Source organism: Cherax quadricarinatus, chromosome 89, assembly GCF_038502225.1.
Source record: "Cherax quadricarinatus isolate ZL_2023a chromosome 89, ASM3850222v1, whole genome shotgun sequence".
Taxonomy (NCBI): domain Eukaryota; kingdom Metazoa; phylum Arthropoda; class Malacostraca; order Decapoda; family Parastacidae; genus Cherax; species Cherax quadricarinatus.
In genome coordinates, this window is record NC_091380.1 from 17,299,964 (window position 1) to 17,327,700 (window position 27,737).

At 42.8% G+C, this 27,737-nt stretch overlaps 1 protein-coding gene across 1 annotated transcript in view; it reads right to left on the bottom strand.

Annotated features, from left to right (window-relative positions):
* LOC128697157 (uncharacterized) overlaps positions 1–27,737 on the bottom strand; it is a 52,806-nt gene that overhangs the window by 24,135 nt on the left and 934 nt on the right. The window contains exon 2 of the mRNA XM_070104230.1: positions 6,154–6,238. Within this exon, the coding sequence (XP_069960331.1) occupies positions 6,154–6,238 (85 nt within the window). The remainder of the gene's footprint in view (positions 1–6,153; positions 6,239–27,737) is intronic.

Sequence of the window (27,737 nt, forward strand, 5' to 3'; positions counted from 1 at the left end):
TACGTTGGGGTATTCTGCAATCGTACTGTGCATAGCGAATAACTTATGCCACCTAGACGAGTTAGACGTCTGGTGTCGACATATACTTTGCATAACCTACCTAAATTGTCCCTACAGCGTTGTTGGCAAATTGCTCGTTCCATTGGCATTACATACAAACGCACTCTCACAGCTGCGCAACTGCGTTCACTGATTGCTGACAAACTTATAGAAGAAGAGATGGCACATCAGACTCCTCCCTCTACGGGAGCTGGGGCAAAAACTCCTATGTTCTCGCAGGAGGAAGATGATACACCTACGGAGCAAAATGGTCAGTATAGTGCAGCTGGGTTGTCTCAGGGTGAATCAGCGTCGTTGGCACTTGAGCTGGCAAAAATCAATCTTGAGCAAACTAGGGAACAGAGAGCATTCGCAAGGGAAGAATTTGATAGGGAAAGAGAAAGGAGGCAGTTTTCGCATTCTGTAAATAATTTTAGTTTACAGAAAACAGTACAGTTTGTTCCCCGCTTCAATGAGGCCGAACCAGAGCAATTTTTCGAAAGCTTCGAAAATCAGGCTCGAGCCTTGAGGTGGCCGGAACAGCACTGGGCATCGTTGGTTCATACAGCATTATTGGGTAAGGCACAAGAATTCACGTCAGTATTAAATGACGTTGAATTTTCTGATTATCAAGTAGTGAAGACCACAGTGTTGGGAGCATATACATGTATCCCAGCCAAATACCGCAAAAATTTTAAGCTGGGCAGACGACAGCTTGGTCAATCCCTAGTGGACTTTGTGAGACAGCAAACCAAAGCTTTTACCAGCTGGTATAAAGCAAGTGGTGTCTCTACCTTTGAGGAGCTGGTGCAGCTTGTTCTGATTGATAACCTGCTGGAGTCTGTGGGACCAGAGGTTCGAGTCTTTCTGCAGGATCGTGACTTAACCACTGCATTGGAGGCAGCCAGGTTGGCTGATACCTTCGAAACTAACCGCTCCTTGTCCGAGCGGTCCCGTCTCTCTTTTCAACAGCCTGGCATCAGCAGAGATCGTCAACCTTGGAGAATGAAGTGCCAGCCGGAGGGAGAACGTCTACGTCAGCCAACTAAGCCATCTGGTGAGCCACGCTTCTCAACATATGGTCCACCTGCGGAGAGGCAAACTACTCGTGGTGCATCTCGACAACAGTATCCAGAGACACCAGCCAGAAAGACTCCATTTGCAACGTCAACAGGGAGTAAAGGGCAAGCCTGTCGTCTGCTTCAGGTGCAATAAAGTAGGTCACATCAGTTCCAACTGCCCCCATAAACCCCAACCTATTGGGAAAATCTCTAATATCCCTAGTAACATGTCCCCTAGAGAAGTAGAAAAAGGTATGGCCCCTTATTATTGCAAAAGTCTTATTTCCCTTCAGGAAAACTCAGAAACAACTAAGGTAAAGACCTTTAGAGATACTGGAGCATATTGCTCACTTGTAAGAGAGGGAATATTACCCCTTTCAGAGAATACTTCTTTGAATTCCTCCGTTTTATTGGAAGCATATGGAGGAGCTATATATTCTGTTCCTTTGCATAAAATTTATGTACAGTGCAAATATTACACTGGGTACTTGACTGTAGGTGTCTCAAAAGGATTCCCCATGAAAGATGCAGTGTTATTACTGGGTAATAACATTACTACTGTTAGTTCGTGTCCTGAACCTATAATGATTAATTCTTCTCCGGTGTTGGCCATAACTCGGGCAACATCCCAAGGGTTGTCTGGAGAGAATGTTGACCTATCCTTGGACGACTCCGATCTCGGAATAGCCACATTGTTTTACGAGGAAAACTGGCCAGAGCCTCGTAGATCAAGTGAACAGACCCCGATCAAGCCTTCCTATTCCCAGGTTGCAGGATTGCCAGATGTCTCTGTTTCCATGCCCGAGGGACTGTCCTTCCGGGAGGAACAACGAAAGGACCCTTCTTTAAAATTCGCTTTTGAGGCAGCCATGGGTAAATCCTCTTTGGGTCATCCGGTCAAGTATGAAGTTAAAAACGATTATTTGATCTGCACTGAGACTGGTAAGGAGATAGAGGGCCGGCAATTGTTTAAGAGGTTAGTGGTTCCAACAAAGTATAGACCTCGCATATTAAATATAGCTCATAATACGTCATTAGGAGGTCACTTGGGAATTACAAAAACCTTGTATAGAATCACAAAGAATTTTATTGGCCAAAATTAAAGAAAGATGTGAAGAATCATATTAGGTGTTGCCGAGAATGTCAGCAAGTTGGAAAACCTGGACATTCCATTAAACCTGCACCTCTCCAACCTATACCTGCTGATGGAGAACCTTTTGCAGATTTAATTATAGATTGTGTAGGTCCACTACCTAGGTCAAAGTCTGGAAATCAGTATTTATTTACGATTATGGATAAAGTAACCAGATACCCTGAAGCAATTCCCATGCGTAGTATTAATACTAAAGCTATTCTCAAAGCTTTAACAAAATTCATTTCTTGTTTTGGCATTCCTAAAACTATTCAAAGTGATCAAGGTACTAACTTCACTGCCAAAGCATTTAGGGAAGTATTAACTAGGTTAGGGATAATCCACAACTTATCCACTGCCTATCATCCTCAGTCCCAAGGCGCCTTGGAAAGATTCCACCAGACATTAAAAACAATGATGAGAAGTTTTTGCATGCACTTTCCTACAGACTGGGATGAATCACTACCTTTGTTGCTGTTCTCAGTACGAGAAACGGTGCAAGAGTCTACAGGGTATAGTCCTTTTGAGCTGATCTTTGGGCACAATGTACGAGGTCCTCTTCGGGTGCTCAAAGAAGGATGGATGGGAGAAGACGTTAGCTCAACACTCTACAATCCGTCTTCAAGGTTGCAGGTGGCACGTCAGTTAGCCAAGGCTAACCTAAAGACAGCTCAAAGCAAGATGAAACAGAGGTATGACAGAAGTGCACAATTCCGCTCCTTCCATCCAGGAGACAAGGTGTTGGTGCAGGAACCTATACCTGGCCACACCTTGAAAGCTAGATTTACGGGACCTATGCAGATTGTAAGTAGATTATCTGATGTAAATTATGTGGTAGCTCCCATTGATAAGACCTCAAAAACTAAAACTTACCACATTAATCAATTAAAATACTTCCGTACACCAGATAAAGTCCCAGTAATGACTCTGTCCTCTACCTCTGAGGACGACTCTGATTCTTTGCACTCTATCTCTGAAATTAATATTAAACTTTCAAATTCTGTCCTCCTCAAGGATCCTAGCCCTTTAATGGAGAGATTATCTGAAACGCAAGCAACAAATTTAACTGAGCTTCTACAGTCATATCCTAATATTTTTTCGGATGTGCCGAAAAAATGTACGTTAGGTTACCATGATGTAGATGTGGGAGACTCTAAACCAATTAAACTCTCCCCCTACAGAGCTAATCCTGAAAAGCAAAGGCTACTTCAGCAGGAAGTAGAATTTTTGTTAAAGCATGGTTTAGTGGAGGAGTCATCTAGTCCATGGGCTTCACCGTGCATCCTTGTGAAGAAGGCTGATGGAGGGTTTCGTATGTGTACAGACTACCGTAAAGTGAACGAGGTCACAATTACAGATGCTTACCCTCTTCCTCGTCTGGATGACGTAATTGACTTTGTGGGTAAGGCTACTTTTGTGTCCAAATTAGATCTCCTCAAAGGCTACTATCAGGTACCTTTGACAGATAAGGCGAAGGAAATCTCTGCCTTCGTAATTCCAGGAGGTCATTATCAATACACAGTTACACCCTTCGGAATGAAAAATTCCCCCTCTTCATTCCAGAAACTTATCCATCAGGCTATTAAAGGACTTGAAGGCACGGCAGCGTACCTAGATGATATTGTTGTGGTGTCTGATACTTGGGATCAACACCTACTTAGACTTAAGGCTCTTTTTGAGACCTTTAGCAGCGCTGTATAGTCCTTGTGGCTTAGCGCTTCTTTTTGATTATAATAATAATTTGAGACCTTTAAGAGTTCCCATTTAACAGTTAATTTATCTAAATCTTCCTTTGGCCAGGCCACTGTCACTTTTCTAGGCCATGAAGTAGGTAGTGGTAAAGTTGCACCTAAACTTGCTAAAGTTCTTTCTATTAAAGATTATCCAGTTCCTCATGATAGGAAATCTCTTCAACGTTTCCTAGGCATGATAGGATTTTACAGAAGATTCTGTAAGAATTTCTCAGATATTGTAGCCCCTCTTACCTCTCTTACCAGTCATAAAGTTCCCTTTAATTGGACGTCAGACTGTAACACTGCTTTTAATAAAGCAAAAAGATTATTGTGTACTGCACCCATTCTCTTGTCTCCAGACTTCTCCAAACCTTTTTCATTACAGGTTGATGCTTGTGAGTCTGGGGTTGGGGCAGTACTATTACAAATCGGGAACAAGGAGTTGCAGCCTGTAGCATACTTTTCAGCAAAGTTCCAGCCGCATCAGAGGGCTTATTCTACCATTGAAAAAGAAGCCCTCGCGCTGGTACTGGCTTTGGAGCATTTCGATGTTTATGTGGGCCAGACATCGCAGGTGGTCACAGTCTACAGTGATCACAATCCTCTAGTATATCTCCAAGCCATGAAGAACCACAACACAAGGCTTATGCGCTGGACGCTAAGGCTGCAACCCTATAATCTGTCGATTAAATATATTGCCGGCAAAGAAAATATGTTGGCAGACTCTTTATCTAGAGTATAATATATTATTTAGGTTAGGATGTTATTTGTGGTAACCCCTTTTCATGCTCTTTTTTTTATCCCCTGGTGTGGGGTTTTTTTTTAGTGAGGGGATGCGGGCTACCGTCCGCCTGTATCTTGGACCTATGCTAGCCTGTCTGACTGCTGTCTCACTCTAAGTTTAGAGTTTGGCTTTTGAGAAAAGCTGAGCTCTATCAAAGAGTTGGATGGTGGAGAGGAAAGGCGGTCCCATTTTTTTGTGCCATGGCGGCACGGTTACCACTGGGAGGTGGCAGCCTAATCCTGAGCCTTGTCGGGGTGGGGGTGTGGCATGCAAAGAGTACGTAACCTTTATTCGGCGCATGTACACACCCTCATTTACAGGCTATCTCCCCCAACCAGCGAACCAGGTTGCTAAGAGTTGATGATGGGGCCCCGTCGTTCAACTAGTGACCAGGTTCTAGCCAATAAGAAGATGGTTTTGGCAATCGCAGAGGTTATGTGGGTACCGCTCTCCTGTCTGCCCTTGTCATTCCCATTCTAGAGCTGGTTGAAGCACGGTCTGCTATCTTGTGGCTTCTATTTCTGCTTTGCTTACCGTGGAGTGCACTATACTTATCATTACTCCTGTACATAGTGTACATATTGCTGTTATAAATTGGTGAAGGATAATATAAGTCTAAACTTTTTCTACTGTGTTTATTTGCTCCCATTACACCCTGGGGTAACAGGCCATTTGGAATCCTGGGCTTGTAATATGAGAACCTTCAAAACTAGGGATGCCAAGCCCATGATGATTCTCTTCAAATAGCTTGTTCTCTCTAGGCTGGAATACTGCTGTACACTAACGACCCCCTTCAAGGCTGGCGACATTGCAGACCTGGAGAGAGTACAAAGAACTTTCACAGTACTCACAAGTATAAGGCTCATAAATTACTGGGAACAGTTGAAGTCCCTTGATCTGTATTCCCGGGAACGTAGGCGAGAGAGATACATGTTAATATACACTTGGAAAATCCTAGAGGGATTAGATCCAAACCTGCACACGAAAATCACTCCCTATGAAAGCAAAAGACTCGGCAGGAGATGCAACATTTCCCCGATGAAAAGCAGGGGCGCAACGAGTACACTGAGAGACAACACAATAAGTGTCCGGGGCCCAAGACTGTTCAACTGCCTCCCAGTATACATAAAGGGGATTACCAATAGACCCCTGGTTGTCTTCAAGAAGGCACTGGACAGGCACCTAAAGTCAGTACCTGACCAACCGTGCTGTGGTTCATACGTCAGTTTGCTGCCGCCAGCAGTAACAGCTTGGCTAATCAGACCCTGATCCACCACGAGGCCTGGTCATAGACCGAGCAGCGGGGGCGTTGACCCCCGAAACCCTCTCCAGGTATACTCACCAATAATAGACAGTGGAAGCCAGGCCTACTCACTAATAGACAGTGGAGGTAGGCCTACTCACCGATGCAGGAGAGAGCGATGCCATATCTATAGGCCTGCTGGGTAAAATTTGGAAAGTTGCACAATTGTTCCAGTGGGCTGGACATCTGAAATAGGCAAATTTGTACTAATTGTATAGGCCTAGTGTGAGCTTACTCGACAAAGGATAATTAAGATAATTGCAAGAATTGTATAGGCATCTTGTGATTGTCTAATTTAAAGCAGAATTTAGGCCTACCGGTGGTTTTTCTTAGGCCTAAACTGAATTATTGTGCCTCATTAAAAGAATTATTTCTATAGACCTATGCAACTACAGTGCAGTCAATTACGGACAAAAAATATTTGTATAGACCTATACAACCACTATAACACCACTATAACACCATTATAACACTATAACACCACTGTAACTCTAACACCACTATAACACCACTATAACACCACACATAACACCACTATAACACCACTATAACACCACACATAACACCACTATAACACCACTATAACACCATTATAACACTATAACACCACTGTAACTCTAACACCACTATAACACCACTATAACACCACATATAACACCACTATAACACCACTATAACACAATTATAACACTATAACACCACTATAACACAATTATAACACTATAACACCACTATAACACAATTATAACACTATAACACCACTATAACACTACTATGACACCACTATAACACAATTATAACACTATAACACCACTATAACACCACTATAACACAATTATAACACTATAACACCACTATAACACTACTATAACACCACTATAACACCACTAAAACACCACTATAACACCATTATAACACTATAGCACCACTATAACACCATTATAACACTATAGCACCACTATAACACTGCTATAACACTACTATAACACTACTATAACACTACTATAACACTATAACACTACTATAACACTACTATAACACTACTATAACACTGCTATAACACTACTATAACACTACTATAACACTACTATAACACTACTATAACACTATAACACTACTATAACACTACTATAACACTACTATAACACTACTATAACACTACTATAACACTACTATAACACCACTATAACACCACTATAACACCACATATAACACCACTATAACACCACTAAAACACCACTATAACACCATTATAACACTATAACACCACTATAACACTACTATAACACCACTATAACACTACACATAACACCACTATAACACCACTATAACACCACACATAACACCACTATAACACCATTATAACACTATAACACCACATAGCACCACTATAACACTATTATAACACCACTGTAACTCTAACACCACTATAACACCACTATAACACCACATATAACACCACTATAACACCACATATAACACCACTATAATACCACATATAACACCACTATAACACTACTATAACACCACTATAACTCTAACACCACATATAACACCACTATAACACCACATATAACACCACTATAACACCACATATAACACCACTATAACACTACTATAACACCACTGTAACTCTAACACCACATATAACACCACTATAACACCACATATAACACCACTATAACACCAATATAACACCACATATAACACCACTATAACACATAACACCACATATAACACCACATATAACACCACTATAACACCACTATAACACCACTATAACACCACATATAACACCACTATAACACTACATATAACACCACTATAACACCACATATAACACCACTATAACACTACATATAACACCACTATAACACCACATATAACACCACTATATAACTACTATAACACCACTATATAACTACTATAACACCACTATAACACCACATATAACACCACATATAACACTACTATAACACCAGTATAACAAAACATATAACACCACTATAACACCACTATAACACCGCATATAACACCACTATATAACACTGCTATAACACCACTATAACACTACTATAACATCACTATAACACCACATATAACACCACTATATAACACTACTATAACACTATAACACCACTATAACACCACATATAACACCACTATATAACACTGCTATAACACCACTATAACACCAATATAACACCACATATAACACCACTATAACACCACACATAACACCACTATAACACCACATATAACACCACTATAACACCACATATAACACCACTATAACACCACTATAACACCACATATAACACTACTATAACACCACATATAACACTACTATAACACCACTATAACACCACGTATAACAATACCATAACACCACTATAACACCACATATAACACCACTACAACACTACACATAACACCACTATGACACCACATATAACACCACTATATAACACTACTATAACACCACTATAACACCACTATAACACCACATATAACACCACTATATAACACTACCATAACACCACTATAGCACCACTATAACATTACATATAACACTACTATAACACCACTATAACACCACATATAGCACCACTATATAACACTACTATAACACCACTATAACACCACATATAACACCGCTATAACACCACTCTAACACCACATATAACACCACTGTATAACACTACTGTAACACCACTATAACACAACATATAACACTACCATAACACTACCATAACATCACTATAACACCACATATAACACCACTATATAAACCAGTATGGTTTAAATAAGTGACCCACTGATCAGATCAGATAGACTGGTCCGAACCCTTGACTGGTCCGAACCCTGGACTGGTTTCAAACGGTTTCGTTGTGCACCACCTAGCAGGTTATTAATAGAATATTCAAGAGGTTGCTAGTAGAATTGCAGTAAATAAACCATTCAAATCATTATGAAGCTGTGTGTAGTCTGTGGTCAGTCAAACAAACGGGCTTCCACATGCATAAATTGTCATTTCTGTGGAAATTGGTGTCACGCCCCTTGTGCAGATATCCAAGAACTAGCTACAAGCAGTATTAAAACAGGGAAGTGTTTTTGGGTATGCCCAAATGAGATAAATCTGTGGACTAAAATCACAAGGGTATTAAAAGAGGTCAACATCAAAGCTGCTTTCATAGAAAACCTGGAAGCTTTCTACAACAGATGGGAACATAAAAAGTCCGGGCTGAATGGTACTGCCCTTGATACTGGCCATGTAGTCAGAAACTGTAAGGCTGGAGATGATGTCCTGGTAGTCAGTAAATGGGGGGCTGATAGTGCTGTCCTGGGAGACAGTAATGGGGAAGCTGGAGGTGCTGTCCTGGGAGACAGTAATGGTGAAGCTGGAGGTGCTGTCCTGGGAGACAGTAACGGTGAAGCTGGAGATGCTGTCCTGGGAGACAGTAATGGGGAAGCTGGAGATGCTGTCCTGGGAGACAGTAATGGTGAAGCTGGAGATTTTGTCCAGGTAGTCGGGAATTATACGCAGGAAGGAATACATATAAATGACCGCATAGGGGACAGGAGCCATAGTAGGGAAACAAGTGTAGTCAAAGATAAGATAAAACCAATATTGCAAACTAGAAATACCGCAGGAAATAGCAAACAAGAGGACTCCACTAGCAATAGTGAGGATATATTACCAAAAACAAATGGTGGGAGCTCCATTGTTGGTGCTAGGGAGGATAGAAGTAAGACAGGGAAACATGCACCAACAGGGAATACAGTCACAGAAACCCAAGGCAAACGGAAACCAAGCCTGTGCACATACTATGCACTCGGTATCTGCTGGCATGGGAAATCTGGAAAAACAGATGGGACGTGCAACTATGACCACCCTAGGAAATGCCATGCCCATATGACAACAGGAAAATGCAAACTCCCTTCCTGTAAGCTTTTTCACCCTGAACTGTGTACCTCTTCAGTACAGGAAAGACTGTGCTATAACTTAAATTGCCAGGCATACCATCTAAAGGGGACAAAAAGATACAAAACATCCAGGCCATGGGAAAACCTGGGTAGCCACAGCCACTCAAGAGGGAGAGGTTTTTTAGTGCCAGGAAGGAAAAAAAACTGGCAGGAAATGGCAGAAATCGTACACCAAATCCAGTCATTCCTGGAGTGGAACCACAGTCGATGGCCTCCACTCCAAACCAACAGATACAGATACTAATGCCGGAAAAAAAATCCCCCCCCAGTACCAACAATACCACCAGTCCGATAACATTCTTCTTTGCAAATATACAGGGTCTAAAGCCAGCAACAAACAACAAAATACCTTTCATCCGTGGACTGCTTGCAGAGGCAAAGGCAATGTTCGCGGCTTTCACTGAGACCCACATAAAGGATCACTTGGACAATGAAATATGGATCCCAGGTTACAACCTATACAGATGTGACAGAGTGAACAGGCAAAAGGGGGGGGTTGGCCTGTACATTGCAGAGTCACTTGTTTGCACAGAACTGCTAAATGCCTCAAATGATGTAGTGGAAGTTTTAGCAGTAAAGGTCGAGAACCAAAACCTAGTCATTGTGATAGTCTACAAGCCTCCGGATGCAACATCCCAGCAATTCCAGGAACAGCTGTTAAAAATTGACCACTGTCTGGAAAACCTTCCAGCTCCTGCACCCAACATCTTGCTCCTGGGGGATTTCAACTTAAGGCACCTAAAATGGAGGAATATAGCAAATAATATTGTTGCAGTAATAACACCAGGAGGCAGCTCTGATGAAAACTCACACTCACGCGAGCTTTTAAATCTCTGCACAAAATTCAATTTAAACCAGCAAATAATAGAGCCTACTAGACTGGAGAATACACTAGACCTCATCTTCACTAACAATGATGATCTGATAAGAAATATCACCATATCAAAAACATACTCAGATCACAACATAATTGAGGTTCAGTCATGTATGCGCGGAGCCCCAGACCGACATAATGAGATTAGTCACGAGGGAGCATTCACCAAATTCAACTTCAATAACAAAAACATAAAGTGGGACCAAGTAAACCAAGTCCTAACCGATATAAGCTGGGAAGATATACTAAGCAACACAGACCCCAACTTATGCCTAGAACAGATTAACTCGGTAGCACTCGATGTATGCACAAGGCTTATTCCTCTAAGAAAAAGGAGGAGTAGATGTAAAACAGAAAGAGACAGGCGCTCCCTTTACAGGCGACGGAAAAGAATAACAGAGCGGCTAAAAGAGGTCAATATATCTGAAATGCGTAGGGAGACACTGGTCAGAGAAATAGCAAGCATCGAACTTAAGCTAAAAGAATCCTTTAGGAGTCAGGAATCGCGGGAAGAACTAAAAGCCATAAATGAAATCGAAAGAAACCCAAAGTATTTCTTCTCCTATGCCAAATCAAAATCGAGAACAACGTCCAGTATTGGGCCCCTACTTAAACAAGATGGGTCCTACACAGATGACAACAAGGAAATGAGTGAGCTACTCAAGTCCCAATATGACTCAGTTTTTAGCAAGCCGCTAACCAGACTGAGAGTCGAAGATCAAAATGAATTTTTTATGAGGGAGCCACAAAATTTGATTAACACAAGCCTATCCGATGTTATCCTGACGCCAAATGACTTCGAACAGGCGATAAATGACATGCCCATGCACTCTGCCCCAGGGCCAGACTCATGGAACTCTGTGTTCATCAAGAACTGCAAGAAGCCCCTATCACGAGCCTTTTCCATCCTATGGAGAGGGAGCATGGACACGGGGGTCGTCCCACAGTTACTAAAAACAACAGACATAGCCCCACTCCACAAAGGGGGCAGTAAAGCAACAGCAAAGAACTACAGACCAATAGCACTAACATCCCATATCATAAAAATCTTTGAAAGGGTCCTAAGAAGCAAGATCACCACGCATCTAGAAACCCATCAGTTACACAACCCAGGGCAACATGGGTTTAGAACAGGTCGCTCCTGTCTGTCTCAACTATTGGACCACTACGACAAGGTCCTAAATGCACTAGAAGACAAAAAGAATGCAGATGTAATATATACAGACTTTGCAAAAGCCTTCGACAAGTGTGACCATGGCGTAATAGCGCACAAAATGCGTGCTAAAGGAATAACAGGAAAAGTCGGTCGATGGATCTATAATTTCCTCACTAACAGAACACAGAGAGTAGTCGTCAACAGAGTAAAGTCCGAGGCAGCTACGGTGAAAAGCTCTGTTCCACAAGGCACAGTACTCGCTCCCATCTTGTTCCTCATCCTTATATCCGACATAGACAAGGATGTCAGCCACAGCACCGTGTCTTCCTTTGCAGATGACACCCGAATCTGCATGACAGTGTCTTCCATTGCAGACACTGCAAAGCTCCAGGCAGACATCAACCAAATCTTTCAGTGGGTTGCAGAAAACAATATGAAGTTCAACGATGAGAAATTTCAATTACTCAGATATGGTAAACATGAGGAAATTAAATCTTCATCAGAGTACAAAACAAATTCTGGCCACAAAATAGAGCGAAACACCAACGTCAAAGACCTGGGAGTGATCATGTCGGAGGATCTCACCTTCAAGGACCATAACATTGTATCAATCGCATCTGCTAGAAAAATGACAGGATGGATAATGAGAACCTTCAAAACTAGGGAGGCCAAGCCCATGATGACACTCTTCAGGTCACTTGTTCTATCTAGGCTGGAATATTGCTGCACACTAACAGCACCTTTCAAGGCAGGTGAAATTGCCGACCTAGAAAATGTACAGAGAACTTTCACGGCGCACATAACGGAGATAAAACACCTCAATTATTGGGAGCGCTTGAGGTTCCTAAACCTGTATTCCCTGGAACGCAGGAGGGAGAGATACATGATTATATACACCTGGAAAATCCTAGAGGGACTAGTACCGAACTTGCACACGAAAGTCACCCACTACGAAAGCAAAAGACTTGGCAGACGATGCACCATCCCCCCAATGAAAAGCAGGGGTGTCACTAGCACGTTAAGAGACCATACAATAAGTGTCAGGGGCCCGAGACTGTTCAACTGCCTCCCAGCACACATAAGGGGGATTACCAACAGACCCCTGGCAGTCTTCAAGCTGGCACTGGACAAGCACCTAAAGTCAGTTCCGGATCAGCCGGGCTGTGGCCCGTATGTTGGTTTGCGTGCAGCCAGCAGCAACAGCCTGGTTGATCAGGCTCTGATCCACCAGGAGGCCTGGTCTCAGACCGGGCCGCGGGGGCGTTGACCCCCGGAACTCTCTCCAGGTAAACTCCAGGTAAACTATAACACCACTATAACACCACATATAGTAGGCCAAAACCAAGTGTGCTAGAGAATGTAAGAAATACAGAAAACAAAGGACCCAGGAGATTAAGGTGAGTAGTTGACAAACCAGAAGTGAATATGGACAGGTAACGAGGAAGGCCTGACCTGAAGCTGTTGTACTGTCACATCAGGAAGAAAACAACAGTCAAATCAGGCTGAAGAAAGAAGGATGGGAGATCGCAAGAAACGACCACGAAGTATGTGAGGAGCTCAATCTGAGATTCAAAGAAGTATTCACAGTGGAGACAGAAGGGACTCCACTAAGACTGAGAGGTGGGGAACACCAACAAGTTCTGGACACGATACATACAACTGAGGGGGAGGTGAGGAGGCTGCTAAGTGAGCTAAATATCTCAAAGGCGATGGGGGTGGATAACATCTCTTTATGGGTCCTGAGAGAGGAAGCAGAGGCACTATGTGTACCACTAACAACAATCTTCAACACATCTATTGAACAGGGCGACTGTCTGAGGTATGGAAGACAGCAAATGTGGTCACAATTTTCAAAAAAGGAGATAGACACACAACACTAAACTATAGATCAATGTCACTGACATGTGTAGTATGCAAAGTCATGGAGAAGATTATCAGAAGAGTAGTGGACCTCCTAGAAAGGAATGAGCCTTTACCTGGAGTTTACCTGGAGAGAGTTCCGGGGGTCAACGCTCCCGTGGCCCGGTCTGTGACCAGGCCTCCTGGTGGATCAGAGCCTGATCAACCAGGCTGTTGCTGCTGGCTGCACGCAAACCAACGTACGAGCCACAGCCCGGCTGATCCAGAACTGACTTTAGGTGCTTGTCCAGTGCCAGCTTGAAGACTGCCAGGGGTCTGTTGGTAATCCCCCTTATGTGTGCTGGGAGGCAGTTGAACAGTCTCGGGGCCCTGACACTTATTGTATGGTCTCTTAACGTGCTAGTGACACCCCTGCTTTTCATTGGGGGGATGGTGCATCGTCTGCCAAGTCTTTTGCTTTCGTAGTGAGTGATTTTCGTGTGCAAGTTCGGTACTAGTCCCTCTAGGATTTTCCAGGTGTATATAATCATGTATCTCTCCCTCCTGCGTTCCAGGGAATACAGGTTTAGGAACCTCAAGCGCTCCCAATAATTGAGGTGTTTTATCTCTGTTATGCGCGCCGTGAAAGTTCTCTGTACATTTTCTAGGTCGGCAATTTCACCTGCCTTGAAAGGTGCTGTTAGTGTGCAGCAATATTCCAGCCTAGATAGAACAAGTGACCTGAAGAGTGTCATCATGGGCTTGGCCTCCCTAGTTTTGAAGGTTCTCATTATCCATCCTGTCATTTTTCTAGCAGATGCGATTGATACAATGTTATGGTCCTTGAAGGTGAGATCCTCCGACATGATCACTCCCAGGTCTTTGACGTTGGTGTTTCGCTCTATTTTGTGGCCAGAATTTGTTTTGTACTCTGATGAAGATTTAATTTCCTCATGTTTACCATATCTGAGTAATTGAAATTTCTCATCGTTGAACTTCATATTGTTTTCTGCAGCCCACTGAAAGATTTGGTTGATGTCCGCCTGGAGCTTTGCAGTGTCTGCAATGGAAGACACTGTCATGCAGATTCGGGTGTCATCTGCAAAGGAAGACACGGTGCTGTGGCTGACATCCTTGTCTATGTCGGATATGAGGATGAGGAACAAGATGGGAGCGAGTACTGTGCCTTGTGGAACAGAGCTTTTCACCGTAGCTGCCTCGGACTTTACTCTGTTGACGACTACTCTCTGTGTTCTGTTAGTGAGGAAATTATAGATCCATCGACCGACTTTTCCTGTTATTCCTTTAGCACGCATTTTGTGCGCTATTACGCCATGGTCACACTTGTCGAAGGCTTTTGCAAAGTCTGTATATATTACATCTGCATTCTTTTTGTCTTCTAGTGCATTTAGGACCTTGTCGTAGTGATCCAATAGTTGAGACAGACAGGAGCGACCTGTTCTAAACCCATGTTGCCCTGGGTTGTGTAACTGATGGGTTTCTAGATGGGTGGTGATCTTGCTTCTTAGGACCCTTTCAAAGATTTTTATGATATGGGATGTTAGTGCTATTGGTCTGTAGTTCTTTGCTGTTGCTTTACTGCCCCCTTTGTGGAGTGGGGCTATGTCTGTTGTTTTTAGTAACTGTGGGACGACCCCCGTGTCCATGTTCCCTCTCCATAGGATGGAAAAGGCTCGTGATAGGGGCTTCTTGCAGTTCTTGATGAACACAGAGTTCCATGAGTCTGGCCCTGGGGCAGAGTGCATGGGCATGTCATTTATCGCCTGTTCGAAGTCATTTGGCGTCAGGATAACATCGGATAGGCTTGTGTTAATCAAATTTTGTTGCTCTCTCATAAAAAAATCATTTTGATCTTCGACTCTCAGTCTGGTTAGCGGCTTGCTAAAAACTGAGTCATATTGGGACTTGAGTAGCTCACTCATTTCCTTGCTGTCATCTGTGTAGGATCCATCTTGTTTAAGTAGGGGCCCAATACTGGACGTTGTTCTCGATTTTGATTTGGCATAGGAGAAGAAATACTTTGGGTTTCTTTCGATTTCATTTATGGCTTTTAGTTCTTCCCGCGATTCCTGACTCTTAAAAGATTCTTTTAGCTTAAGTTCGATGCTTGCTATTTCTCTGACCAGTGTCTCCCTACACATTTCAGATATATTGCCTCTTTTAGCCGCTCTGTTATTCTTTTCCGTCGCCTGTAAAGGGAGCGCCTGTCTCTTTCTGTTTTACATCTACTCCTCCTTTTTCTTAGAGGAATAAGCCTTGTGCATACATCGAGTGCCACCGAGTTAATCTGTTCTAGGCATAAGTTGGGGTCTGTGTTGCTTAGTATATCTTCCCAGCTTATATCGGTTAGGACTTGGTTTACTTGGTCCCACTTTATGTTTTTGTTATTGAAGTTGAATTTGGTGAATGCTCCCTCGTGACTAATCTCATTATGTCGGTCTGGGGCTCCGCACATACATGACTGAACCTCAATTATGTTGTTATCTGAGTATATTGTTTTTGATATGGTGACATTTCTTATCAGATCATCATTGTTAGTGAAGATGAGGTCTAGTGTATTCTCCAGTCTAGTAGGCTCTATTATTTGCTGGTTTAAATTGAATTTTGTGCAGAGATTTAAAAGCTCGTGTGAGTGTGAGTTTTCATCAGAGCTGCCTCCTGGTGTTATTACTGCAACAATATTATTTGTTATATTCCTCCATTTTAGGTGCCTTAAGTTGAAATCCCCCAGGAGCAAGATGTTGGGTGCAGGAGCTGGAAGGTTTTCCAGACAGTGGTCAATTTTTAACAGCTGTTCCTGGAATTGCTGGGATGTTGCATCCGGAGGCTTGTAGACTACCACAATGACTAGGTTTTGGTTCTCGACCTTTACTGCTAAAACTTCCACTACATCATTTGAGGCATTTAGCAGTTCTGTGCAAACAAGTGACTCTGCAATGTACAGGCCAACCCCCCCCTTTTGCCTGTTCACTCTGTCACATCTGTATAGGTTGTAACCTGGGATCCATATTTCGTTGTCCAAGTGATCCTTTATGTGGGTCTCAGTGAAAGCCGCGAACATTGCCTTTGCCTCTGCAAGCAGTCCACGGATGAAAGGTATTTTGTTGTTTGTTGCTGGCTTTAGACCCTGTATATTTGCAAAGAAGAATGTTATCGGACTGGTGGTATTGTTGGTACTGGGGGGGGATTTTTTTTCCGGGATTAGTATCTGTATCTGTTGTTTTGGAGTGGAGGCCATCGACTGTGGTTCCACTCCAGGAATGACTGGATTTGGTGTACGATTTCTGCCATTTCCTGCCAGTTTTTTTTCCTTCCTGGCACTAAAAAACCTCTCTCTCTTGAGTGGCTGTGGCTACCCAGGTTTTCCCATGGCCTGGATGTTTTGTATCTTTTTGTCCCCTTTAGATGGTATGCCTGGCAATTTAAGTTATAGCGCAGTCTTTCCTGTACTGAAGAGGTACACAGTTCAGGGTGAAAAAGCTTACAGGAAGGGAGTTTGCATTTTCCTGTTGTCATATGGGCATGGCATTTTCTAGGGTGGTCATAGTTGCATGTCCCATCTGTTTTTCCAGATTTCCCATGCCAGCAGATAAACGACAACCAGCACTTATTCATAGACAGGATAAACTGTACCATAAACCTATTAGAGTTCTATGACAGGGTGAGAGTAAGATAAAAGAGAGAGAGAGGGGGGTGGATAGATTGCATTTTCTTGGACTGTATGAAGGCTTTTGGCACAGTTCCACTCAAGAGATAAGTGTAAAAGCTGGAGGACCAAGCAGGTATAACAGGGAAGGCACTACAATGGATCAGAGAATGCCTGACAGGGAGGCAACAACGAGTCATGGTATGTGACAAGGTGTCGGAGCGGATGCCTGTGACTAGTGGGATTCCACAGGGGTCAGTCCTAGGACCGGTGCTGTTTTTGGTATACGTGAATGACATGATGGAAGAAATAGACTCAGAAGTGTCCCTGTTTGCAGATGATGTGAAGTTAATGAGAATTCAGTCGGAGGAGGACATCTGGACAGGCCTCAGGTCTGGTCCTGCAACTGGCTCTTGGAGATCAACTCCAACCAAGTGCAAAGTCATTAAAATCGGGGGAGGGCAGAGAAGACCGCAGACAGAGTACAATCTATGGGATCGAAGATTACAAACCTCTGTGAAGGAAAAGGATCTTGGGGTGAGTATAACACCAGACACATCTCCTGAGGCACACATCAACTAAATAACTGCTGCAGCATATGGGTGCCTAGCAAACACAAGAATAGTGTAAAGAATCATTCTGGAACCTGTACACCGCGCACGTCAGGCCCATATTGGAGCACCAGTTTGGAACACACACCTGGTCAAGCACATCAGGAAATTAGACATAGTACAAAGGTTTGCAATGAGACTAGTCCTGGAGCTAAGGGGATTGTCCTACAAGGAGAGATTAAGAGAACTCGACCTGACGGCACTGGAGGACAGGAGGGACATTATAACGACATATAAGATACTGAGAGGAATAGACAAGGTGGACAAAAACAGGATGTTCCAGAGGTAGGACACAGTAAAAATGGATCACAGTTGGAAGTTGAAGACTCAGATGAACCACAAGGATGCTAGGAAGTATTTCTTCAGTCACAGAGTTGTAACACCACTATAACACAACTATAACACTACTGTAACACCACTATAACACCACATATAACACCACTGTAAGAACCCTATAACATCACTATAACACTGTATACAACACCAATATAACACCACTATAACACCGTTATGCGCACCATGAAAGTTCTCTGTACATTTTCTAGGTCGGCAATTTCACCTGCCTTGAAAGGTGCTGTTAGTGTGCAGCAATATTCCAGCCTAGATAGAACAAGTGACCAGAAGAGTGTCATCATGGGCTTGGCCTCCCTAATTTTGAAGGTTCTCATTATCCTTCCTGTCATTTTTCTAGCAGATGCGATTGATACAATGTTATGGTCCTTGAAGGTGAGATCCTCCGACATGATCATTCCCAGGTCTTTGACGTTGGTGTTTCGCTCTATTTTGTGGCCAGAATTTGTTTCGTACTCTGATGAAGATTTAATTTCTTCATGTTTACTCAGATATGGTAAACATGAGGAAATTAAATCTTCATCAGAGTACAAAAATTCTGGCGACAAAATAGAGCGAAACACCAACGTCAAAGACCTGGGAGTGATCATGTCGGAGGATCTCACCTTCAAGGACCATAACATTGTATCAATCGCATCTGCTAGAAAAATGACAGGATGGATAATGAGAACCTTCAAAACTAGGGAGGCCGAGCCCATGATGACACTCTTCAGGTCACTTGTTCTATCTAGGCTGGAATATTGCTGCACTCTAACAGCATCTTTCAAGGCAGGTGAAATTGCCGACCTAGAAAATATACAGAGAACTTTCACGGCGCGCATAACGGAGATAAAACACCTCAATTACTGGGAGCGCTTGAGGTTCCTAAACCTGTATTCCCTGGAACGCAGGAGGGAGAGATACATGATTATATACACCTGGAAAATCCTAGAGGGACTAGTACCGAACTTGCACGCGAAAATCACTACGAAAGCAAAAGACTTGGCAGACGATGCACCATCCCCCCAATGAAACGAAGGGGTGTCACTAGCACGTTAAGAGACCATACAATAAGTGTCAGGGGCCCGAGACTGTTCAACTGCCTCCCAGCACACATAAGGGGGATTACCAACAGACCCCTGGCAGTCTTCAAGCTGGCACTGGACAAGCACCTAAAGTCAGTTCCTGATCAGCCAGGCTGTGGCTCGTACGTTGGTTTGCGTGCAGCCAGCAGCAACAGCCTGGTTGATCAGGCTCTGATCCACCAGGAGGCCTGGTCACAGACCGGGCCGCGGGGGCGTTGACCCCCGGAACTCTCTCCAGGTAAACTCCAGGTAAACATATAACACCACTGCAACAACCCAATAACACCACTATAACAGAACATATAACAGCACTGTAACACCATTATAATCTCATATAACACCACTGTAAGAACAAAATAACATCACTATAACACCACACATAACACCACTATAACACCACTATAACACTACTGTAACACCACTATAACACCACTATAACACCACTATAACACTACTGTAACACCACTACAACACTACTGTAACACCACTATAACACCACATATAACATCACTATAACACCACTAACACCACTTTAACACCACTATGACACCACATATAACACCACTATAACACCACTATAACACCACTATAACACCACATATAACACCACATATAACCACATATAACACCATTATACCACTATAACACCACTATAACACCACATATAACACCACATATAACACCACATATAACACCACATATAACATCACATATAACACCACTATAACACCACATATAACACCACATATAACACCACATATAACACCACTATAACACCACTATAACACCACTATAACACTATACATAACATCACATATAACACGAATATAACACCAATAAAACATCACTATACCACCACTATAACACTATAACACAACATATAACACCACTATAACACCACTATAACACCACTATAACACTACTGTAACACCACTGTAACACCACTATAACACCATTATAACACCACTATAACACCATTATAGCACCACATATAACACCACTATAACACCACTATAACACTACTGTAACATCACTGTAACACCACTATAACACCATTATAACACCACTATAACACTACTGTAACACCACTATAACACCCTTATAACACCACTATAACACCACTTTAACACCACATATAACACCACTATAACAGCACTATAACACCACTATAACACTACTGTAACACCACTATCACACCACTATAACACCATTATAACACCACTATAACACCACTATAACACCACTATAACACTACATGTAACACCACTATAACACCACATATAACACCACATATAACACCACTGTACAGAGAACCTTCACGGCGCGCATAACGGAGATAAAACACCTCAATTACTGGGAGCGCTTGAGGTTCCTAAACCTGTATTCCCTGGAACGCAGGAGGGAGAGATACATGATTATATACACCTGGAAAATCCTAGAGGGACTAGTACCGAACTTGCACACGAAAATCACTCACTACCAGACCGACAAAATGAGACTAGTCACGAGGGAGCATTCACCAAATTCAACTTCAATAACAAAAACATAAAGTGGGACCAAGTAAACCAAGTCCTAACCGATATAAGCTGGGAAGATATACTAAGCAACACAGACCCAAACTTATGCCTAGAACAGATTAACTCGGTGGCACTCGATGTATGCACAAGGCTTATTCCTCTAAGAAAAAGGAGGAGTAGATGTAAAATAGAAAGAGACAGGTGCTCCCTTTACAGGCGACGGAAAAGAATAACAGAGCGGCTAAAAGAGGTCAATATATCTGAAATGCGCAGGGAGACACTGGTCAGAGAAATAGCAAGCATCGAACTTAAGCTAAAAGAATCCTTTAGGAGTCAGGAATCGCGGGAAGAACTAAAAGCCATAAATGAAATCGAAAGAAACCCAAAGTATTTCTTCTCCTATGCCAAATCAAAATCGAGAACAACGTCCAGTATTGGGCCCCTACTTAAACAAGATGGGTCCTACACAGATGACAGCAAGGAAATGAGTGAGCTACTCAAGTCCCAATATGACTCAGTTTTTAGCAAGCCGCTAACCAGACTGAGAGTCGAAGATCAAAATGAATTTTTTATGAGAGAGCCACAAAATTTGATTAACACAAGCCTATCCGATGTTATCCTGACGCCAAATGACTTCGAACAGGCGATAAATGACATGCCCATGCACTCTGCCCCAGGGCCAGACTCATGGAACTCTGTGTTCATCAAGAACTGTAAGAAGCCCCTATCACGAGCCTTTTCCATCCTATGGAGAGGGAGCATGGACACGGGGGTCGTCCCTCAGTTACTAAAAACAACAGACATAGCCCAACTCCACAAAGGGGGCAGTAAAGCAACAGCAAAGAACTACAGACCAATAGCACTAACATCCCATATCATAAAAATCTTTGGAAGGGTCCTAAGAAGCAAGATCACCACCCATCTAGAAACCCATCAGTTACACAACCCAGGGCAACATGGGTTTAGAACAGGTCGCTCCTGTCTGTCTCAACTACTGGATCACTACGACAAGGTCCTAAATGCACTAGAAGACAAAAAGAATGCAGATGTAATATATACAGACTTTGCAAAAGCCTTCGACAAGTGTGACCATGGCGTAATAGCGCACAAAATGCGCGCTAAAGGAATAACAGGAAAAGTCGGTCGATGGATCTATAATTTCCTCACTAACAGAACACAGAGAGTAGTCGTCAACAGAGTAAAGTCCGAGGCAGCTACGGTGAAAAGCTCTGTTCCACAAGGCACAGTACTAGCTCCCATCTTGTTCCTCATCCTCATATCCGACATAGACAAGGATGTCAGCCACAGCACCGTGTCTTCCTTTGCAGATGACACCCGAATCTGCATGACAGTGTCTTCCATAGCAGACACTGCAAGGCTCCAGGCGGACATCAACCAAATCTTTCAGTGGGCTGCAGAAAACAATATGAAGTTCAACGATGAGAAATTTCAATTACTCAGATATGGTAAACATGAGGAAATTAAATCTTCATCAGAGTACAAAACAAATTCTGGCCACAAAATAGAGCGAAACACCAACGTCAAAGACCTGGGAGTGATTATGTCGGAGGATCTCACCTTCAAGGACCATAACATCGTATCAATTGCATCTGCTAGAAAAATGACAGGATGGATAATGAGAACCTTCAAAACTAGGGAGGCGAAGCCCATGATGACACTCTTCAGGTCACTTGTTCTATCTAGGCTGGAATATTGCTGCACTCTAACAGCACCTTTCAAGGCAGGTGAAATTGCCGACCTAGAAAATGTACAGAGAACTTTCACGGCGCGCATAACTGGGAGCGCTTGAGGTTCCTAAACCTGTATTCCCTGGAACGCAGGAGGGAGAGATACATGATTATATACACTTGGAAAATCCTAGAGGGACTAGTACCGAACTTGCACACGAAAATCACTCACTACGAAAGCAAAAGACTTGGCAGACGATGCACCATCCCCCCAATGAAAAGCAGGGGTGTCACTAGCACGTTAAGAGACCATACAATAAGTGTCAGGGGCCCGAGACTGTTCAACTGCCTCCCAGCACACATAAGGGGGATTACCAACAGACCCCTGGCAGTCTTCAAGCTGGCACTGGACAAGCACCTAAAGTCAGTTCCTGATCAGCCGGGCTGTGGCTCGTACGTTGGTTTGCGTGCAGCCAGCAGCAACAGCCTGGTTGATCAGGCGCTGATCCACCAGGAGGCCTGGTCACAGACCGGGCCGCGGGGGCGTCGACCCCCGAAACTCTCTCCAGGTAAACTCTCCAGGTAAACTACGAAAGCAAAAGACTTGGCAGACGATGCACCATCCCCCCAATGAAAAGCAGGGGTGTCACTAGCACGTTAAGAGACCATACAATAAGTGTCAGGGGCCCGAGACTGTTCAACTGCCTCCCAGCACACATAAGGGGGATTACCAACAGACCCCTGGCAGTCTTCAAGCTGGCACTGGACAAGCACCTAAAGTCAGTTCCTGATCAGCCGGGCTGTAGCTCGTACGTTGGTTTGCGTGCAGCCAGCAGCAACAGCCTGGTTGATCAGGCTCTGATCCACCAGGAGGCCTGGTCACAGACCGGGCCGCGGGGGCGTTGACGCCCGGAACTCTCTCCAGGTAAACTGTAAGAACCCTATGACATCACTATAACACTGTATGACATGCCCATGCACTCTGCCCCAGGCCAGACTCATGGAACTCCGTGTTCATCAAGAACTGCAAGAAGCCCCTATCACGAGCTTTTACCATCCTATGGAGAGGGAGCATGGACACGGGGGTCGTCCCACAGTTACTAAAAACAACAGACATAGCCCCACTCCACAAAGGGGGCAGTAAAGCAATAGCAAAGAACTGCAGACCAATAACACTAACATCCTATATCATAAAAATCTTTGAAAGGGTCCTAAGAAGCAAGATCACCACCCATCTAGAAACCCATCAGTTACACAACCTAGGGCAACATGGGTTTAGAACAGGTCGCTCCTGTCTGTCTCAACTATTGGATCACTACGACAAGGTCCTAGATGCACAAGAAGACAAAAAGAATGCAGATGTAATATATACAGACTTTGCAAAAGCCTTCGACAAGTGTGACCATTGCGTAATAGCGCACAAAATGCGTGCTAAAAGAATAACAGGAAAGTCGGTCGATGGATCTATTATTTCCTCACTAACAGAACACAGAGAGTAGTCGTCAACAGAGTAAAGTCCGAGGCAGCTACGGTGAAAAGCTCTGTTCCACAAGGCACAGTACTCGCTCCCATCTTGTTCCTCATCCTCATATCCGACATAGACAAGGATGTCAGCCACAGCACCGTGTCTTCCTTTGCAGATGACACCCGAATCTGCATGACAGTGTCTTCCATTGCAGACACTGCAAGGCTCCAGGCGGACATCAACCAAATCTTTCAGTGGGCTGCAGAAAACAATATGAAGTTCAACGATGAGAAATTTCAATTACTCAGATATGGTAAACACGAGGAAATTAAATCTTCATCAGAGTACAAAACAAATTCTGGCCACAAAATAGAGCGAAACACCAACGTCAAAGACCTAGGAGTGATCATGTAGGAGGATCTCACCTTCAAGGACCATAACATTGTATCAATCGCATCTGCTAGAAAAATGACAGGATGGATAATGAGAACCTTCAAAACTAGGGAGGCCAAGCCCATGATGACACTCTTCAGGTCACTTGTTCTATCTAGGCTGGAATATTGCTGCACACTAGCAGCACCTTTCAAGGCAGGTGAAATTGCTGACCTAGAAATTGTACAGAGAACCTTCACGGCGCGCATAACGGAGATAAAACACCTCAATTATTGGGAGCGCTTGAGGTTCCTAAACCTGTATTCCCTGGAACGCAGGCGGGAGAGATACATGATTATATACACCTGGAAAATCCTAGAGGGACTAGTACCGAACTTGCACACGAAAATCACTCACTACGAAAGCAAAAGACTTGGCAGACGATGCAACATCCCCCCAATGAAAAGCATGGGTGTCACTAGCACGTTAAGAGACCATACAATAAGTGTCAGGGGCCCGAGACTGTTCAACTGCCTCCCAGCACACATAAGGGGGATTACCAACAGACCCCTGGCAGTCTTCAAGCTGGCACTGGACAAACACCTAAACTCGGTTCCTGACCAGCCGGGCTGTGGCTCGTACGTTGGATTGCGTGCAGTCAGCAGTAACAGCCTGGTTGATCAGGCTCTGATTCACCAGGAGGCCTGGTCACAGACCGGGCCGAGGGGGCGTTGACCCCCGGAACTCTCTCCAGGTAAACTCCAGGTAATACAACACCACTATAACACCACATATAACACCACATATAACACCACATATAACACCACTGTAACAACCCAATAACACCACTATAACAGAACATATAACAGCACTGTAACACCATTATAATCTCATATAACACCACTGTAAGAACAAAATAACATCACTATAACACCACATATAACACCACTATAACACCACTATAACACCACTATAGCACCACTATAACACTACATATAACACCACTATAACACCACATATAACATCAACATAACACCACTATAAAACCACTTTAGCACACTATAACACCACATATAACACCACTATAACACCACTATAACATCACTATAACACCACTGTAACACTACATATAGCACCACATATAACACCACTATAACACCACTATAACACCACTATAACACCACATAAAACACCACATATAACACCACATATAACTCCACTATAACACCACTATAACACCACTTTAACACAACTATAACACCACTGTAACACCAATATAACACCGGTATAACACCACATATAACACCACATATAACACCACTATAACACCATTATAACACCACTATAAGACCACTATAACACCACTATACCACCACTATAACACCACATATAACACCACTATAACACACTACTATAGCACCACTATAACACCACATATAACACCACTATAACACCACTATAACACCACTATAACACTACTCTAACACCACTATAACACCACTATAACACCACTATAACACCATTATAACATCACTATAACACCTCTATAACACCACATATAACGCCACTATAACACCACTATAATACCACTATAACACCATTATAACACTACTATAACACCACATATAACACCACTATAACACCACTATAACACCACTATAACACTTCTGTAACACCACTATAGCACCACTATAACACCACATATAACACCACATATAACACCACTATAACACCATTATAACACCACTATAACACCACTATAACACCACATATAACACCACTATATCACCACTATAACACAACTGTCACCACTATAACACCATTATAACACTATAACACCACATATAACACCACTATAACACCACTATAACACTACTGTAACACCACTATAACACCACTATTACACTACATATAACACCACATATAACACCACTATAACACCACTATAACACTACTGTAACACCACTATAACACCACTATTACACTACTGTAACACCACTAAAACACCACTATAACACCATTATAACACCCCTATAACACTACTATAACACCACTATAACACCACTATAACACCACTATAACACTACATATAACACCATATATAACACCACTATAACACCACTATAACACTACTGTAACTCGACTATAACACCACTATAACACCATTATAACACCACATATAACACAACTATAACACCACTTTAACGCTACTGTAACACCACTATAACACCATTATAACACCACATATAACACCACTATAACACCATTATAACACCACATATAAGACCACTATAACACCACTATAACACTACGTATAACACCTCTATAACACCACTATAACACCACTATAACACTACATATAACACCATATATAACACCACTGTAACACCACTATAACACTACTGTAACACCACTATAACACCACTATAAGACTACATATAACACCACATATAACTCCACTATAACACCACTATAACACCACTATAACACCATTATAACACCACATATAACACCACTATAACACCACTATAACGCTACTGTAACACCACTATAACACCATTATAACACCACATATAACACCACTATAACACCATTATAACACCACATATAAGACCACTATAACACCACTATAACACTACGTATAACACCTCTATAACACCACTATAACACCACTATAACACTACATATAACCCCATATATAACACCACTGTAACACCACTATAACACTACTGTAACACCACTATAACACCACTATAAGACTACATATAACACCACATATAACACCACTATAACACCACTATAACATCACTATAACACTATAACACCACTATAACACCACTATAACACTCCTGTAACACCACTGTAACACCACTATAACACCACTATAACACTATATATAACACCACTATAACACCACTATAACACTACATATAACACCATATATAACACCACTGTAACACCACTATAACACTACTGTAACACCACTATAACACCACTATAAGACTACATATAACACCACATATAACACTACTATAACACTACTATAACACTACTATAACACTATAACACTACTATAACACTACTATAACACTAC